The 17,336-nt window shown below is 43.9% G+C and overlaps 1 protein-coding gene across 1 annotated transcript in view; it reads right to left on the reverse strand.

Annotated features, from left to right (window-relative positions):
- The window catches only part of prkcq (protein kinase C, theta), a 122,594-nt gene that overhangs the window by 47,080 nt on the left and 58,178 nt on the right, over positions 1 to 17,336 (reverse strand). The window contains exons 3-4 of the mRNA XM_059987319.1: positions 15,693 to 15,892; positions 9,297 to 9,357 (exon numbers count right to left, since the gene is read on the reverse strand). Of these exons, the coding sequence (XP_059843302.1) occupies positions 9,297 to 9,357; positions 15,693 to 15,892 (261 nt within the window). The remainder of the gene's footprint in view (positions 1 to 9,296; positions 9,358 to 15,692; positions 15,893 to 17,336) is intronic.

The raw sequence follows: 17,336 nt of genomic DNA on the forward strand, positions 1-17,336 counted from the left end.
TAAAAAGTAGAGCAAAAAGAGAGGTAGTGTTCGTGGATTCATGAACCATTCAGAAATCAGATGGCAGCAAGAAAGAAGCTGTCTCTAAAACATTAAATGCAGGAGGAAGTGTTAAGAATTACAGGGACAATTAGGTGCAAGGCCACAACCAAGGGAGACCCTGAGGTCAAAGTCCATCTTATCATATTAGGTGGAGGAAGAGCTGGCAGGTGAAAGGTGGATCTGGGTCGGTATGTGATAGGTGGATGAGGGGGAGGGAGAGTGGGAATGGCGTCAGAGCTGGGAGATGATAAGAGGTGTAGAGTGAACCTGGATCACTGGCACTGCAAGGCATCAGCTCCACTAACGGCACCAGCGTGTGGCAGTGCTTAGCAATTAAATTACCCCCCCCCCCCCCCCCAGCGCAAAATGCATCCAAGTATTCCAGGAATCTCATTGAAAGTAGATAGTTCGTGGCGGGGGTAGGAAACATTTAGAACCACTCCTTCCACAGCCACAGACGGAGAGCCATACCACTCTGATTCCACTGTCCAGCTGTTGAAACTTTAACACTCTGCTTGAGGCACACACATGCGGAAAGTCCCTGTCATTCTCACCCATTCTGCTCCGGGCCAACTTCGGATCCAGCACCATTTTCCCTCTGATCTCACTGGATTTAATTCCAATGTCCACTCTGTCGGTGTGCTTTCATCTCGAGGCTTGCCTTGCTAAGATTCATTTGCATTACATGAGACATCTAAATGGCAATTTTTCCTTTTGAAGCATAATTGCCTCTCTTTGTTTGCATAAGGGAGGAAGCAAGGATTCTAGAATTATTGAATACAGGACTGTGGAGGTATGCGCAGATTGTGGCTCTGTTACCATAGCAACCAGATGGCTTAAATTACTTAAAATGTTGGCAATTTAAGGGAGTTTCCTGGCATACACTTAAAACAAATGGCACACTGGGTATTTTGTGATGTTTTGAAGGGACAAGGCTGCTTTACTTGGTAAATTAAATACTGCTTCTGTTTGGTTTAGAGGCCTCAGTGCTGATCTTTCACCCCGTAACTGGTTGATTCAGCACTCCTGGGCTGAGAAAGGTGATATTGCTGATATTGGCCCTAGGAAGGAGCCAAATTGTTAAGTGCGGCCAATTGTTAGAATGGGAGCGTTTATGGTTCAAAGGCTCCAGCTGAGAGGATTCAGGAGATCACAAAGATCTCACTTAGAAGTAGTAGTTCAAAGTGCAAAGCAATTTTATTATCAAGATACGTATGTCACCATGAGATTCATTTTCTTGCAGGCATTCACAGAATAAAGGAATACAACAGACTCAATGACAAACCGCACACAAAGACTGACAAACAACCAATATGCGAAAGAAGACCTTTTGTGCAAATACAAACAAACAATACCGAGAATGAGTTTTGGAGTCCTTGAAATTGAGTCTGCAAGTCTGTAGGTTGTGGGGTCAGTTCAGAGTTGAGGCAAGCGAAGTTATCCACCCTGGTTCAAGAACCTGACGGCTGGAAGCTAATACCTGCTCCTGAACTTGGTGGTGCGTGGCTCCCGGTGCTCTTCCAGCGTGCAGCAGTGAGAAAAGGGCATGGTCCTAACGGCATGGGTCCTGGGTGATGGATGCTGCTTTCCTGAGAGTGTTCTTTGTAAATGAGCTCAAGCAGAGCAGGCGAGCCAGAGATTATCAGCCACGATCACAGTAAAGAACAGAGCAACCTCAAGCAGTCTGTTCCTACTTCCGACAGAGTGCTGTGATGCTGTTGAACTTTTGTTGCCATATTCCCACGTACGTTCAAGAAGAAAAAAAAACCTGAAAATTAATTCCTAGTCAGCAAAGAACCTGTACATCATAGTCCATCTGTGACATTTACCTCACGGACTTTTATTGTCACAGGTGGCTGTGGAGGCGAAGTAATCGGGTATAACTGAGGAAGTTGACAGGTTCTTGATTAGTAAGGGTGCCAAATGCTATGGGGTTGAGAAAACAAATCAGCTATGATGGAACAGCAGAGCAGATTTGATGGGCTAAATGGCCCAATTCTGCTCCAACAGTACTGTGTACAAGTCTTACGCACATACAGTATGTATAGCTCTGGTGCCTAAGATTTTTGCACAATATTATATTTGCCAATGTGGAGCAGAGAGAAAGAGTTTGCAAATCTGCGGGAGCAAAGCTTGCTGGGAACGGTGAGGGTGGAGCATTGTGGGACAGATGGCAGATGGAGTGCCAGGGCAGGAGGTAGCAAGGGTGCAGACACACCCAGCCTTGTGACACCAGGCAAGGGCACTTGATTCCAAAACAACTGGTTTATTGATAATTTCATCCCTTCCCCTTTTCCCAACCATGATTCCCCTCTCCCTGCTCTCTTCCCACTCTCAGTCCACAACAGAGACCCATATCAGAATTAGGTTCATCATCACTCACATATGTCATGACATTTGTATTTTTTTGTGGCAGCAGTACAGCGCAATACATAAAATTACTATAGTACTGTGCAAAAGTCTCGGACACCCGAGGTGGAGAAGGGGAGAATGCTGTTACCGAAGTGTGGGAGGTGCGGGAGTCTTGGGACCCATGTCACCAGGTTCAAGAGCAATCCTTGCCCTGCAGACATCGGGCTCCTGGACTGGCCTCACTCACCTCAGCTCAGAACTGACTCCGCAGCCGTGGACTCACTTTCAGAAATGCTGCAGTTCACATTCTGTGTACTACTTGTTTATTTTTTTTTAGTTTTTGCATTATTTGTCCTCTTTTTCTTGCTGGTCTTTGTTGTTGTGTGTGTGTGTGTTTTTTATGTATTCTATTGTGTTTCGTTGTGATGTGAATGACTGCAAGGAGGCGAATCTCAAGCTTGTATATGGTATACATGCTTTGATAAGAAGCATGAACTTCGAATGTTCTCGGAGAGAGTTTCCAGCAGTTTTAGATAGAAGGCGGGAGTAGCCCAAGCTAACAGAGTTTGAGATGGATAAATATCGAGACAGTACAAATAACAGAGCAGAAAATAATTGGAAACAAACAGTGAGCTGGTTACCAATTTGTTAAGTGGAAAAAAAGGTGTTAATAAAGGGCTCTAATAAAACAGAAATGTCAAGTACGACCATGTGCGTGGACCAATGTGTAAAGACAAAAATTTCACAATCTGAAGGAAACTTTCATAGGCAAATTCTCAGAAAGGTGCAAGGAACTATTTGAAATGCGTCAATAACACTCTCAGAACAGAGCAATTCAAAACATGTTTTTATGGACAAGGCTTTACTAAAGTGTGGAGACAGGTCATTCAATGCTCTAAGTAAATTTATTATCAAAGTATGCAAATGTCATAATATACCAAACTGAGATTCATTTTCTTGCAGGCATTCATAGTAGAACAACGAAACAAATTAGAATCAGTTCAAAGAAAAATGTATTATCAGAGTACAAACAACCCTGATTTATTTTTCTGCCAGCATACTTAGCAAATCTATTGAGCAGTAACTGTAAACAGTAAACCTCAAGAAATTTAAACGGTAAACAAACTGTGCAAATGCAGAAATAAATAAATAGCAATAAATAATGAGCATGAAATAGCAATATAACAGAATCCTTAAATGAGTGTAGCTATCCCCTTTTATTCAAGAGCCTGGTGGTTGAAGGGTAGCCACTATTCTTCAACCTGGTGGTGCAAATCCTGCGGCTCACGTGCCTCTACCCGTTGGCAGCAGTGAGAAAGGAGCACGGCCTGGGTGGTGAGGATCTTTGATGATGGATGCTGCTTTTCTACAGTAATGTTTCATGTAGATGTGCTCAGTGTCTGGCAGGGTTTACCCATGATGCTCTGGGTCAAGTTCACTAACTTTTGAATGATTTTCCGTTCAAAGGCATTGGTGTTCTGATGCCAGGCCGTAATGCAGCCAGTCAGCACACTTTCCATACACATCTCTAGAAGTTTGCCAAGGTTTCCAAAGACATGCCGACCCCCCGCAGACTCCTGAGGAAGTAGAGGCGCTGTTGTACTTTCTTTGCAATTACATTTATATGCTGGGTCCAGGGCAGGTCCCCTGAGATGGTGACTCTAAGGAATTTAAAGTTACTGACCCTCTCCATCTCTGATCTTCCAATGAGTACTGCCTCTTGGACCTCTGGTTTCCCCCTCCTGAAGTCTAAAATCAGTTCTTTGATCTTATTGACATTGACTGAGATGTTGTTGTTATTTCACCACCCACCCAAGTTTTCAATCTCCATCCTGTATGCTGATTCATCACCTCCTCTGATACAGTCCACAACAGTGTTGTCGTCAGTAAACTTGTATATGGTGTTGGAGCTGTACTTAGCCACACAGTCATAAGTATAAAATCAATGAAAATCTGTATACAACAGGACAAACAACCAGTGTGCAAAAGACAAGAAACTGTGCAAATACAAAAAAAACCACAAACAAAATAATAATAAATAAATATTGAGAACATGAGATGAAGAGTCCTTGAAAGTGAGTCCATTGGTTGTTGTAATATTTCAGCGTTGCGATGAGAGAAGTCGAGGGAAGTCATTGACAAATGCAGTCACTTAGAACCATAGAACATTACAGCACAGAAACAGGCCCTTCAGCCCTTCTTGGCTGTGCCAAACCATTTTTCTGCCCAGTCCCACTGACCTGCACCTGGACCATATCCCTCCATATACCTCTCATCCATGTACCTGTCCAAGTTTTTCTTAAATGTTAAAAGTGAGCCCGCATTTACCACTTCATCTGGCAGCTCATTCCACACTCCCAACCACTCTCTGTGTGAAGAAGCACCCCCCCAATGTTCCCTTTAAACTTTCCCCCCTTCACCCTTAACCCATGTCCTCTGGTTTTTTTCTCCCCTAGCCTCAGTGAAAAAAGCCTGCTTGCATCCACTCTATCTATACCCATCATAATTTTACATACCTCTATCAAATCTCCCCTCATTCTTCTACACTCCAGGGAATAAAGTCCTAACTTATTCAACCGTTCTCTGTAACTCAGTTTCTCAAGTCCCAGCAACATCCTTATAAACCTTCTCTGCAATCTTTTAACCTCATTAATATCCTTCCTGTAATTAGGTGGCCAAAACTGCACACAATACTCCAAATTCGGCCTCACCAATGTCTTATACAACCTCACCATAACATTTCAACTCTTATACCCAATACTTTGATTTATAAAGGCCGATGTACCAAAAGCTCTCTTTACGACCCTATCTACCTGTGACGCCACTTTTAGGGAATTATGTATCTGTATTCCCAGATCCCTCTGTTCTACTGCACTCCTCAGTGTCCTACCACTTACCTTGTATGTTCTACCTTGGTTTGTCCTTCCAAGGTGCAATACCTCACATTTGTCTGCATTAAACTCCATCTGTCATTTTTCAGCCCATTTTCCAGCTGATCCAAATCCCTCTGCAAGCTTTGAAAACCTTCCTCACTGTCCACTACACCTCCAATCTTTGTATCATCAGCAAATTTGCTGATCCATAACTTCATAACTAAGTTTCACTGCTGGGTGAAAGGGACATACCTGTACCAAATGCATCTTCTCCAGGAACCTCCGCACCCTGGAGAGGATGACACACAGTGAATGAACAGAGATGAGGAGGAATTTCTTTAGCCAGAGGGTGGTGAATCTGTGGAATTCATTGCCACAGATGGCTGTTGAGGCCAAGTCATCAGTGATACTTAAAGCAGAGGGTGATAGGTTCTTGATTAGTAAGGGTGTCGAAGGTAGGAGAATGGGGTTGAGAGGGATAATAAATGAGCTGTGATGGAATGGCAGACTCGATGAGCAGAATGGCCTAACATTGCTCCTATGCCTAATGGACAAATGAACTTCCCTGGTTCCCTGTGCCAGCTGAGTTCGAGCGTCTGCCAATGTTATATTGGTGAACAGGCATCGAAAGCATCAATGGAATGACCATTCAGTCTGATATCTCATCCCATTCTCAGCTGTCCTTGCCGTGTGACTGAACAAATGCACAGCAGTTAAATTGGTAGTTTGGATATCAAGGATTCCATTCAGGACAGACAGATAAAAGGGCCTGGGGTTGTAGAAAAGTCGGCAGCCTTCATCCCAAGACGGCGCTGGTGATATACGGTGATGTCTTTCGGGCAGCTCACAAAACCAGTAGATATTCTACTAGGTACATTTCTTCTGAACTACGATCACTACAATCCGCAGCCTGTAATTTCCCTCTAAGTGACATATTTCTGAACCATGTAAACAAACCGGTGATTTTATGATCTTCTGATACTTTTTATTTGCATGGTTTGTCCTCAATGGCACATTGGATATTTGTCAGTCTTGGTTATTTGTTTTTTGTGGATTCTGTTGTGTTTCTTTGTTTTGTGAGTGCCTGCAAGGAAATGATTCTCTAGGTTGTACATACTTTGATAATAAATTTACTTTGTGCACTGGTACGTTTTATGAGATGATTGTTAAAGTCCAAAGTACATTTGCCCCAAAATATTGTGGATCCTGCCTGACCTGTTGAGTTCCTCAAGCTTCTATTATATTGTTTTAAATAATAGCTGGACCATGTCTCTGCTCAATCTGGAAACCGATTCTTATGACTCATTTTGACTTTTCAACTGTGGTGTGGCTTTCTACACTTTTACAACTGCACCCTAGGCAACCTTGTGAAACAGCAATTCCTTCTCCATTGCTACACTCTGGCCTTGATACTTAATTCTCCAACTTCAGGCATCACTTCTGTGTCAGAACTGGCCATTTCTGCTAGTATATTGCGAGCAATTTTGGGCTCAGTGTCTAGGGAAAGATGTGTTGGTCTTGGAGAGGGTCCAGAGGAGGTACTCAAGAAATACTCAATGAATGAAAGCTTTTGGTGTCTTTGGTCCTGTACTAGATGTGGTTCAGAAGAAAAAGCTCGAAGTAAATTTACTAGATTCATTTTCTTACAGGCATTTACAAGACAAAAATATATGCAATAGAATTTACAAAAAGCTACATATATAAACAAAGACCGACAAACAACCAAGGTACAAACTCTGCAAATTAAACATAATTCTATTGCGGAATTTTATTGAAAACTAACAGATACTGAAAGTCCGAGATAGTGTGGATGAGGTGAGGTTGAATTCATTAATAGGAGAATGAATTTGTGGAATTCATTGCTCCAGACGGCTGTGGAGGCCAAGTCACAGTTGAAAGGTTCTTGATTAGAAAGGGGGTGGGGGGGGGGGGTTAAGGTTCCACCAGCTGTGCGAACCCTGCCCTTCTTCGGGGTGAAGCCTCCAATATGTAGCTTGGTCTGCAATTGTTTGCTTTCACAATGCCTCATGTATCTGGTTGAGGTCAGAATCACAGAGGGGAACACCAGGGAGGAAATGAATCCATTCTCTTAAAGGGAAGCAAATAATTTCCCCAGCATTCTACAGTTCTGCCCGACAGCCACAGTGAACTCAACTGGGTTGCTGTGAGCACTTTAAACCCTCAGTGGCCACTTCGGAATGGAAACTAGTGTGGTCTCCTGCTGCTGTAGCCCATCCACTTCAAGGTTCGATGCGCTGTGCATTCAGAGATGCTCTTCTGTACACCATTGTTGCAATGCGTGGCTACTTGAGTTACTGTTGCATTCCTGTCAGCTGGAACCAGTCTGACCATTCCCCTGTCTTCTTTCATCAACAAGGCACTTTCGCTCATAGAACTGTCACTCACTGGATGTTTTGTGTTTTATTTTTGCACTATTCTCTGTAAATTCTAGAAACTGTTGTGCGTGAAAATCCCAGGAGATCTGCGGTTTCTGAGATACTCAAACCACCCCGTCTGGCACCAACAATCATTCCATGGTCAGAGTCACTCAGATCACATTTCTTCCCCACCCTGATGTTTGGTCTGCACAACAACTGAACCTCTTGACCATGTCTGCAAGTTTTTATGCAATGAGTTGCTGCCACATGATTGGCTTACTAAATATTTGCATTAATGAGCAGGTGTACAGGTGTACCTGATGAAGTGGTCACTGTGTACAATACATCTGGCGGTGAGATTTGGATTGTGAACTTCCTCCCTTATTTTCACTTCATCCTTTTGCCTCTGGAATGCAGCCCCAGACCTCGCCTGCTCGGGAAACCCCCCCCCCCCCCTTCTAACTGCACCACCCATTCCCGCAGCCTACAGGCCGACTCTATATTTACACCTTCCCTAAACTCTTGCGCAGAGCTCCCCTCAACCCCTGCCTTACACAATGTCAAAATCAAACTTAACCGTTTCTCGACTTATGGTAATATGCACAAGTATCAGAACTAGAACGACAGGTGATAGGTTGAGGGTGAAATGTTTAAGGGGAATCTGAGGGGGAACTTCCTCACTCAGAGTGTGGTGCAAGCGCAGATTTAATTGACAGAAGTTTGGATAAGTGCCTGGGATTTTGTGCTGTCATGCCCTGTGACACTAAGTGCATCTATACACATACAGTGTTCAAACTTACCTGTAGCAGCATCACAGGCACACAGCATTGGAGACACAACATCCACAAAACATGTTAAATAAAAATTATTCAAATCTCATACAAGAGAGAACATGATCACAAAAGGAAACACCAAAGTGCACTGCGGTGCAAGGTGGGCATAGTCTTGCTCTGCTGAGGTGGTGATTCGTGTTTTGCTGGTTGGTTTATAAACCACATTTGAAGGGAAGTATCTGTTCTTGAACGTGGTGATGTGGGACTTCAGGCTTCTGAACCTCCTGTCCAACGGTAGCTGTGAGAAGAGGGCACGGTCCAGATGGTGGTGATCTTTGATAGTCGACATGGCCATCTTGAGCAGCACCTCATATAGATACTATTGATGGTGGGGAGAGATAAGATTGAGAGAGTCTAGAGAATACTTAGAAGGAAGTCGCTGGGACTTGAGGGCCTGACTTGTAGGGAAAGGTTGAATAGGTCAAGACTTTATTCCCCGGAGTGCAGGAGAATAAGGGGGCACTTGATGGGACCTTCTTCACTCAGAGGGTGATGAGAGTGTGGAATGAGCTGCCAGAGGAGGTGGTAGATGCAGGTTTGATTTCAACGTTAAGTTTGGGTAAGTACATGGATGGGAGGTGGATGAAGGATTATGGTCGGGGTGCGGGTAAATGGGACCAGTCAGCATAACAGTTCGCCATGGACTGGATACTGAAGGGCACGTTTCTGTGCTGTAGTGGGCTATGACTCTACTTGAAGATGTCTCTTTGACCCCCTCTGCCTTCAGAGTCCAAGTAAGCAGCAGGGAGCCTTGATGTTTCAGGTTGTGATGTGGCATGTCTTGCCCAGTACAAGTAACAACAGCAGCAGTCACTTACCACTTTGCTCCAGGAAGTACTTCACGCTCATTAGCATCCGGCCCCGCGGCTTCAAATCCAACTAAAAAACAGAGTAAGAAGATTCAATGTGGGAAGGAAAAGATGATTAAAATATTATGCGCTTTTTGCATATTTCTGCAGATTTAAAAATACCAGAGGGTAGAGAAAGGGAGGAAAGTTGAATTCTTAGCTGCTTAGGAATCTCCAAGTTCAGCCAGTTGGCCTAATATCCCCTTTTGTGCCCTGTTTGCCAGAGTTTTGATCTGATAAAGTGCCTCAATAAACTTTAAATTACAAAGGCTGCTATATTAATAAAATAATTGAAAAGTAAAAGACCGCAGATGATGCAAATCTGAAACAGAAACCAAATATGTTGTTAATACTCAGTGAGTCAGGCAGTGTTTGTGGAGAGAGGAGCTGTGTTAGGTCAAATGTAAGGAGACAGTACACTGTTAATGGCAAGACCCTTAAGCAGAGGGATCTTGTGGTCCAAGCTCAAGCTCCCTGAAAGGGTGGTTAAAAAGGCATATTGCAAAATTGCCATATGCTTTCTTAACTACTTGTTGAGCCACTGAGCTCAAAAGTCAGGAAGTTACAGACTTATATAACTCTAGTTAGGCCACATCTGGTGTATTGCATACATTATAGGAAGGATGTCAAGGCTTTGAAGAGGATGCAGAAAAGGTTTACCAGGATGCTGCCTGGATTAAAGGGCATGTGCTATAACGAGAGATTGGACAAATTTCGATTGTTTTCTCTGGCAGAGGCTGAGGGAAGATTTGATAGAGGTTTATGAGCTCATGAGAAGAATAGATAAAGTAGACAGACAGTATCTTTTTCACAGGGTTGAAATGCCTAATATTAGAGGGCATGAATCTAAGTGAGGGGGTAATTTTAAGAGAGATATGAGGGGCAAGTTTTTTGTTTTTAACACAGTGAGTGGCGGGTGCCTGGGTACTGGCAGAGGCAGATACATTAGGGACTTTTAATTAGGTCGGCACTGAATGTGAGGGAATAGAGGGATATGGATGTTGTGTAGGCAGAAGAGATGAGGTTAATTAGACATTTGATTGCTAATTTAATTGGTTTGGCGCAACATTGTAGGCTGAAGGGCCTGTTCCTGTGCTGTACTGTTCTACATTCTAACATTACAGGTTGGTGACTTTTCATCAGAAATAGGAAAAGTTACAAGACATTGGGGTCACAGAAACAAAAGGGTCTGTATTTGCTGGAGCAACACAAACTTGCTGGAGGAACTCAGTAGGCCAGACAGCATCTGTGGAGGGAAATGGACAGCTGACATTCTGGATTGAGACCCTTCATCAGGACTGGAAAGAAGGGAGACAGTCGCAATAAAAAGGTGGAGAGAAGGAGTGCAGCAAGAGCTGGCAAGTGATGGGTGGATGCAGGGAGGGGTGTAATAGGGTCAGAATCAGGTTTAGTATCACCAGTATGTGCTGTGAAATTTGTTAACTTAGCAGCAGCTGTACAATGCAATACTTGATAATATAGCAAAAAGTAAAAGAATATATATTTATGTTAAATAGTTAAATTAAAAATAGTGCAAAAACAGAAATAACATAAAAACAGCAAGGTAGTGTTCATGGGTGCAATGTCCCTTCAGGAATTGGATGACAGAGGGGAAGAAGCTGTTCCTGAATTGCTGAGGGTGTGCCTTCAGGCTTCTGTACCTCCTACCTGATGGTAACAATGAGAAGAGGGCATGTCCTGGGCAATGGTGCTCCTTAGTAATGGTCACTACTTTTCTGAGGCTCTGCTCCTTGAAGATGTCTTAGATACTACAGGGGCTAGTACCCAAGATGAAGCAGACTAATTCTTCAAGTTCTTGTAGCTTCTTTCCATCCTGTGTAGTAGCAACCCCCCCCCCCCCCCCACTGTACCAGACTCTGATGCAGCCTGTCAGAATGCTCTGCATGGCACATCTGCGGAAGTTTGAGTGTTTTCAGAGAAAAACTAAATCTCCTCAAACTCCAAATGAAATATAGCTATTGTCCTGCCTTCTCTATAGCTGCACTGATATTTATTTATTTTTAACTTATTGGGACCAGGTTAGATCTTCAGAGGTCTTAGCAATTGAAAGTGCTCACTGTCTCCGCTTCTGATCCCTCTATGAGAATTGGTTTGCGTACCGTCGTCTTCACCTTCCTGAAATTCACAACCAGCTCATGACATGTCTCATTGACATCGAGTGCAAGGTTGTTGCAACAACACCACTCCACTAGCTGGCACATCTCGCTCCTGCACGCCCTCTCGTCACCACCTGAGATTCTGCCATCAATGGTTGTATCATCAGCATGTTGAAGGATGGCATTTGAGCTGTACCGAGCCACACAATCATGGGCAGAGGGAGAGTAGAGCAGTGGGCTAAGCACATATCCCCGAGGTGCGCTGGTGTTGATCGTCAGTGAGGAGGAGATATTTTTACCAATTTACATAGATTGTGGTCTTTTGGTTAGGAAGTTGAGGATCCAATTGCACAGGGAGGTACAGGGGCCCAGGTTCTGTATCTCATCAAACAGGACTATGGGAATAATGGTGTTAAATGCTGAACTATAGTCAACGAACAGCATCCTGACATGGGTGTTTATATTGTCCGTGTGATCTAGGGCTGTATGAAGAGCCACTGAGATTGCATCTGCTGTTGACCTTTTGCACTGATAGGCAATTTGCGATGGATCCAGTAGGCAGGAGGAAGGCGAGGGATGGGAGGAAGTGGGAAAAATGCAAGGAGCTGGGAGGTCATTGAAGGAAGTGATAAAGGGCTGAAGAAGATGGAAAATGATAGGAGAGGACAGTGGACCATGGAATTAAAGGAAGGAGTTGAGGAAAGGAACCGGAGAGGGTATGTGGGTGATGGGTAGATTGAGAGGGCAAGGGAGGAGAATGAGACAGGGATAATGGGGGCTGTTGGAATAAGCGGGGGAGGAAAAGAGAGACAGAGAGGTGTGGTTACCAGAAGTTAGAGAAACTGATGTTCAAGCTGTCACATTGGAGACTATCTGCTTTGCTTAACAACAAGTACAAAATGATGGAGCAACTCAGCGGGTCTCGCAGCATCTTTGGAAAAATTCAAGATTCAAAATTGTTTAATGTCATTTCCAATACTCAAATGTAAAGGAAAATGAAATAATTGTTACTAAGGATCCGATGAAGCACAATATGATAAAGGACACAATAATAAAAAACCCACTATAAATATATATAAATAAGATAGCGTATATGCATAGATTTATTGTGCATCTACCAAGCGATGCTAGGCACGGGAGTGCCCATACATAAGATGACTGACAGGAAATGATAAAGTAGTTGTGGTTGGGCTGTGGAGGGTGGATTAGTGGGTGGAGCTGTTGATCAGTCAGCCTGCTTGGGGAGAGGAATTGTTTTTGAGTCTGGTGTCATAAAGGAGTAAAGAGTCGACACTGAGGCCTGACACACTCGATCAGGACTTCCGCATCTGCAGAATCTCCTGTTTCTGATTGTCGAACATTGTTTAGTCAATGATGATGACCTTGAACTTCTGGTTTCCTATCACGCTAATTCCCCATCTCATTTCCAGTGTCATCTCCCAGCCTTTAGCTTTCAATAATATTCCAGTCAAGCTGAACATAAGCTTCAGGTCACAGCCCTCTCTGGGATGAAGAGCCTGTTGTATACTCTATGAAAGTATGAACCCATGTGTCAGAATTGGCCTGTTCCGATCCAAGGTTATCAACTTGCAAAGGTAGCTCACTTATTCTCTCCCCACAGCCATGATCAAATGGCAGAGCAGACTTGATGGACCAAATGGTCTTATTTCCAGTGCCGGCTGTAATTTCGGATTTCACACAAGTGCAGTGCTTTGCATCTCCCTGTTCCAGCAAGACTTGCTTTTTGTTCCCGTGCTCTGTCTGCACTAACACCTCCTCCAGCTCTGATTCAACAGCCTTCATAGTCCTTACTCATCCAGTATCTTCTGGTCTCCACCCTGCTCCCCAGAGACCCCTGTGTTCGCTCCACCCCTCCCTATTCGGTATTAGGATTCCTAACAGTCCCTTGTCCTGATGAAAACCTTATTCCTTTCTCCACAGATGTTGCCTGCTGAGCATTTGCCATTTATATAAATATATTTATTGCCTAATCACCTTCCTCCCACAAACAGTTGTTCCGATGGAAGGAGAAGGGAATAGCTGTCTTGGAGCAGCTGAATGACGTGTCTGGGACAGTCACTCTCTTGCTGATTTATAAACAAAGTAGAATTTATCAGACAAAAACTTCAGCTTGTTGAAAGCCCAAACTGCCATCTAAAAAGAGTCAAAAACCATACTTAAGCTTTAATGGAATACATTTTTTCTGAATACACACACACACACACACACTTTACAGAAACTGGAGGTAGAAGCCACTCTATCACCTTCTCTGTTTGTGAACTAACACTCAGGAGTAGCTCTTTCTGCCAATTATTTGAGTTTTACAGATTCTACTGTGTATAGTATTCTAACACATTTAAATTATACTGAAAACAGCAGCGGGCTCCTGATTCATACAGTACATTGTCGGGTCCTAGTTGATTTAAACAGGCCACAAGCATTCACACTCTTCATTCATACATTTTACTTTCCTGCCTCTGTTCACTCACGCTGCGTGTGTTTCATGATCTACACTGGCTTGTGGCTAAGCAATGCCTTGATTTTCAAATTCCCATCATAGTCTTCAAATCCTCCTCTTGAGCTTTGCTCCCACTGACCGCTTTGTGCATCTTCAGCATGTTGCTGGGGAATATTGTTGGCTCTAACATTTATTCCTCACTGAGTCATGAGGTCATAAGAGATAGGAACAGAATTAAGCCATTTAGCCCATCGAGTCTGCTCTACCATTCCATCAAGGCTGAATTATTATCCCTCTCAACCCCATTCTCCTGCCTTCTCCCCACAACGTAAGAACATAAGGAATAGGAGCAGGAGTAGGCCATCCGGCCCATCGAACCTGCTCTGTCATTCGATAAGATCATGGCTGATCTGGCCACGGACTCATCTCACCTACCCGCCTTTTCCCTACAACCTTTAATTCCTCTCCTATGCAAAAACCTATCCAACCTTGTCTTAAATATACTTACTGAAGTAGCCTCCACTGCTTCATTGTGTAGAGAATTCAACAGATTCGCCACTCTCTGGGAAAAGCAGTTCCTCTTCATCTCCATCCTAAATCTACTCCCCTGAATATTGAGGCAATGGTCCCTTGTTCTTATCTACCTACCACTGGAAACAACTTTCCTGCCTTATCTTATCTATTCCTTTCATAACTTTATATGTTTCTATAAGATCCTCTTTCATTCTTCTGAATTCCAGTGAGTACAGAACCAGGAGACTCAATCTCTCCTCATAGTCTAACCCCCTCATCTCTGTAATCAACCTGGTGAACCTCCTCTGCATTGCCTCCAAAGCAAATATATCCTTCCTCGAGTAAGGAAACCAGAACCGTACACAGTACTCCAGGAGTGGCAACCTTTGGTGCCTTTGCTAATTAAGAACCTATCAACCTCCACTTTAAATTTACCCAACTACTTGGCCTCCACAGTTGTCCGTGGCTATAAATTTCACAAATTTCACCAACTTCTGGCTGAAGAAATTCCTCATGTCTGTTCTAAAGGGATCTTCTTCTATTCTGAGGCTGTGCCCTCTGGTCCTAGACTCCCCACTGGATCCGCTCCACATCCATTCTACCTCGGCCTTTCAGTATTCCACAGGTTTCAATGAGAACCCCCCCCCCCCCCCCACATTCTTCTAAACTCCAGTGAGTACAGGTCCAGAGTCATCAAACACTCATCACGCTGTACGTTATTCCTCTTATTCCTGGGATGATTCTCATGAACCTCCTCTGGAGTATCTCCCACTCCAGCACATCCTCTCATAGTTAAGAGGCTGGAAAAACTGCTCACAGTGCAAACAGTGCATTCTGACCAAACCCTTATAAAGCCCCGGCATTACAGAAAGACACAATTTGTAAACAGCCTATCAGCCACCCATTTACGCTCATCCTACAGGAAACCCATGCGGTCAGTGGGAGAACGTGCAAACTCTGCACAGAAAGGACCCCGAGATCAGCACTGAACGTGGGTCTCTAGCGCTGTGAGAAGACAACAGTCCATTAGCTGAGCCACTGTGCTGTCCCAATGACTGCCCCATCTAGCTTCAGACTTAAGCTTCCCAATTTGTAAATGCGCTCTTGGAAAAGGTCAAGACTCCTAGGAGTTTTGTAGCATTACCCTGCTGTCAGTAAAGGCCTCTCCTCTCCTCACCTCACCTGTCCTGTCCTTCTCATTTGGAAGATGAGTGAAAAGCACTGATTTACTATCAATAAATTTTGCAATAATTGTAAAGCAAATCATTGAAATGTTACCCAGACATCAGCTTTTCCTTGGTTGCGTTTACATTTCTCAGCCAGGGAATTCAGTTCCACCGTGGTCTCAGAGATCAGCTCCACTGTTTTGTCCTTGATGACAATGTGCATGACGCGGCCCTTGTTGATGTGGGCATCGAAGGTGCTGTTCCAGGGGGGGTACATGGTGGGCTTCTTCTGCATGAAGATCTGACCCTTCTCTGTGGAGAGATTGGTACACATTAAGAGTGAGCAAAGTGTCAGGTGCACAGCCCAGGCAGGGGACTGACTATAGTCTTTAAACCAGAGGAATGTTTAAGGAAGATTTATGAGGCAAACTTTATTCACATAGTTTTTTGGCTTATTGTAGTCTCCTGGAGTTGCACAGAATGGAAACAGGTCCTTTGGCCTAACTGGTCTCCATGAAGACTATGATTCCCATCAATGGCGGCATGGTAGCATAGCGCTTAGCATAATCCTCTAGAGCACCAGTGATCCGGGTTTGTTTTCGCTGCCTGTCTGTAAAGAGTTTGTTCATTTTCCCTGTGACTGCATGGGTTTCCTTCTGATTCTCTGGTTTCCTCTCCCAGAGACGTATGAGTTAGTAAGCTAGTTGGTCACGTGGATGTAATTGAATGGCAGGGACTCATTGGGCTGGAGGGGTCTGGTACTCTGCTGAATCTCTAAAATTAAAAAATAAATTCATCTGAGCTAGTCCCATTTGCCTGCATTTGGCCCACACCCCTCTAAATCTTTCCTATCCATGTGCTTTTGAAGTGCTGTTAGTTTATCTACCTCAACCATGTCCTCTGGCAGCTGTTTCTATATACAGATCACCCTCTGGGTTTAAAAAGTCACCCCCCCCCCCCCCCACCATCATGTTTCTTTTAAATCTCTCCTCTTTTCTCTCTGTTCTCTAGCTCTCGATTCCCCAAACCTGGAAAAAAGGACCGAGTTCTCCCACCCCATCTATGTCCCACATGATTTTCCAGACTTCAATAACATAACCCCACATTCTCCCACGCACCAATGAATGACGTCCCAACTTGCTCAATCTTCTCCCATGCTCTAATGAATAATGTCCCAACCTGCTCAAACTTCCTCCATAACTCAGACCCTTGAGACACAGCAACACTTTTGTAAATCCCCCATCCTCCTTCCAGCTTAATGCAACTGTTCCAAAAGCAAGGTGACCAACGTCAAATGCAGCCTCACCAACGTCTTGTTCAACTGCAATATAACTTATCCACCTGCTTGTCTATCTGTGATGCCACTCTTAGAAAACCATATATTTGTGCAGCTATATCTCTCTGTTCTAAAACACATCCAAGAGTCCAGCCGTTACTGTGAAAGTCCGGCCCTTATCTGTCTTCCCAAAAATGCAATGTCTCGCACTTATTCAATGCCAGTGTCACAAATGTATTAAAATACTTTTGCTTGCATACCATCTAGTTAGATCATGCCATATAGGAGTACACGTAGGGTAAAAAGGAAAATGGAATACAGTACATCGAGATGAAGGGTCTCGGCCCAAAACATTGACTGCTTACTCTTTTCAATAGATGCTGCGTGGCCTGCTGAGTTCCTCCGTATTTTGTGTGTGTTGCTATAGAACATAGTGTTGCAGTGGCAGAGGAAGCAGAGTTCAGGTAGACAAATACAGTG

Source organism: Hypanus sabinus, chromosome 13, assembly GCF_030144855.1.
Source record: "Hypanus sabinus isolate sHypSab1 chromosome 13, sHypSab1.hap1, whole genome shotgun sequence".
Taxonomy (NCBI): Eukaryota; Metazoa; Chordata; class Chondrichthyes; order Myliobatiformes; family Dasyatidae; genus Hypanus; species Hypanus sabinus.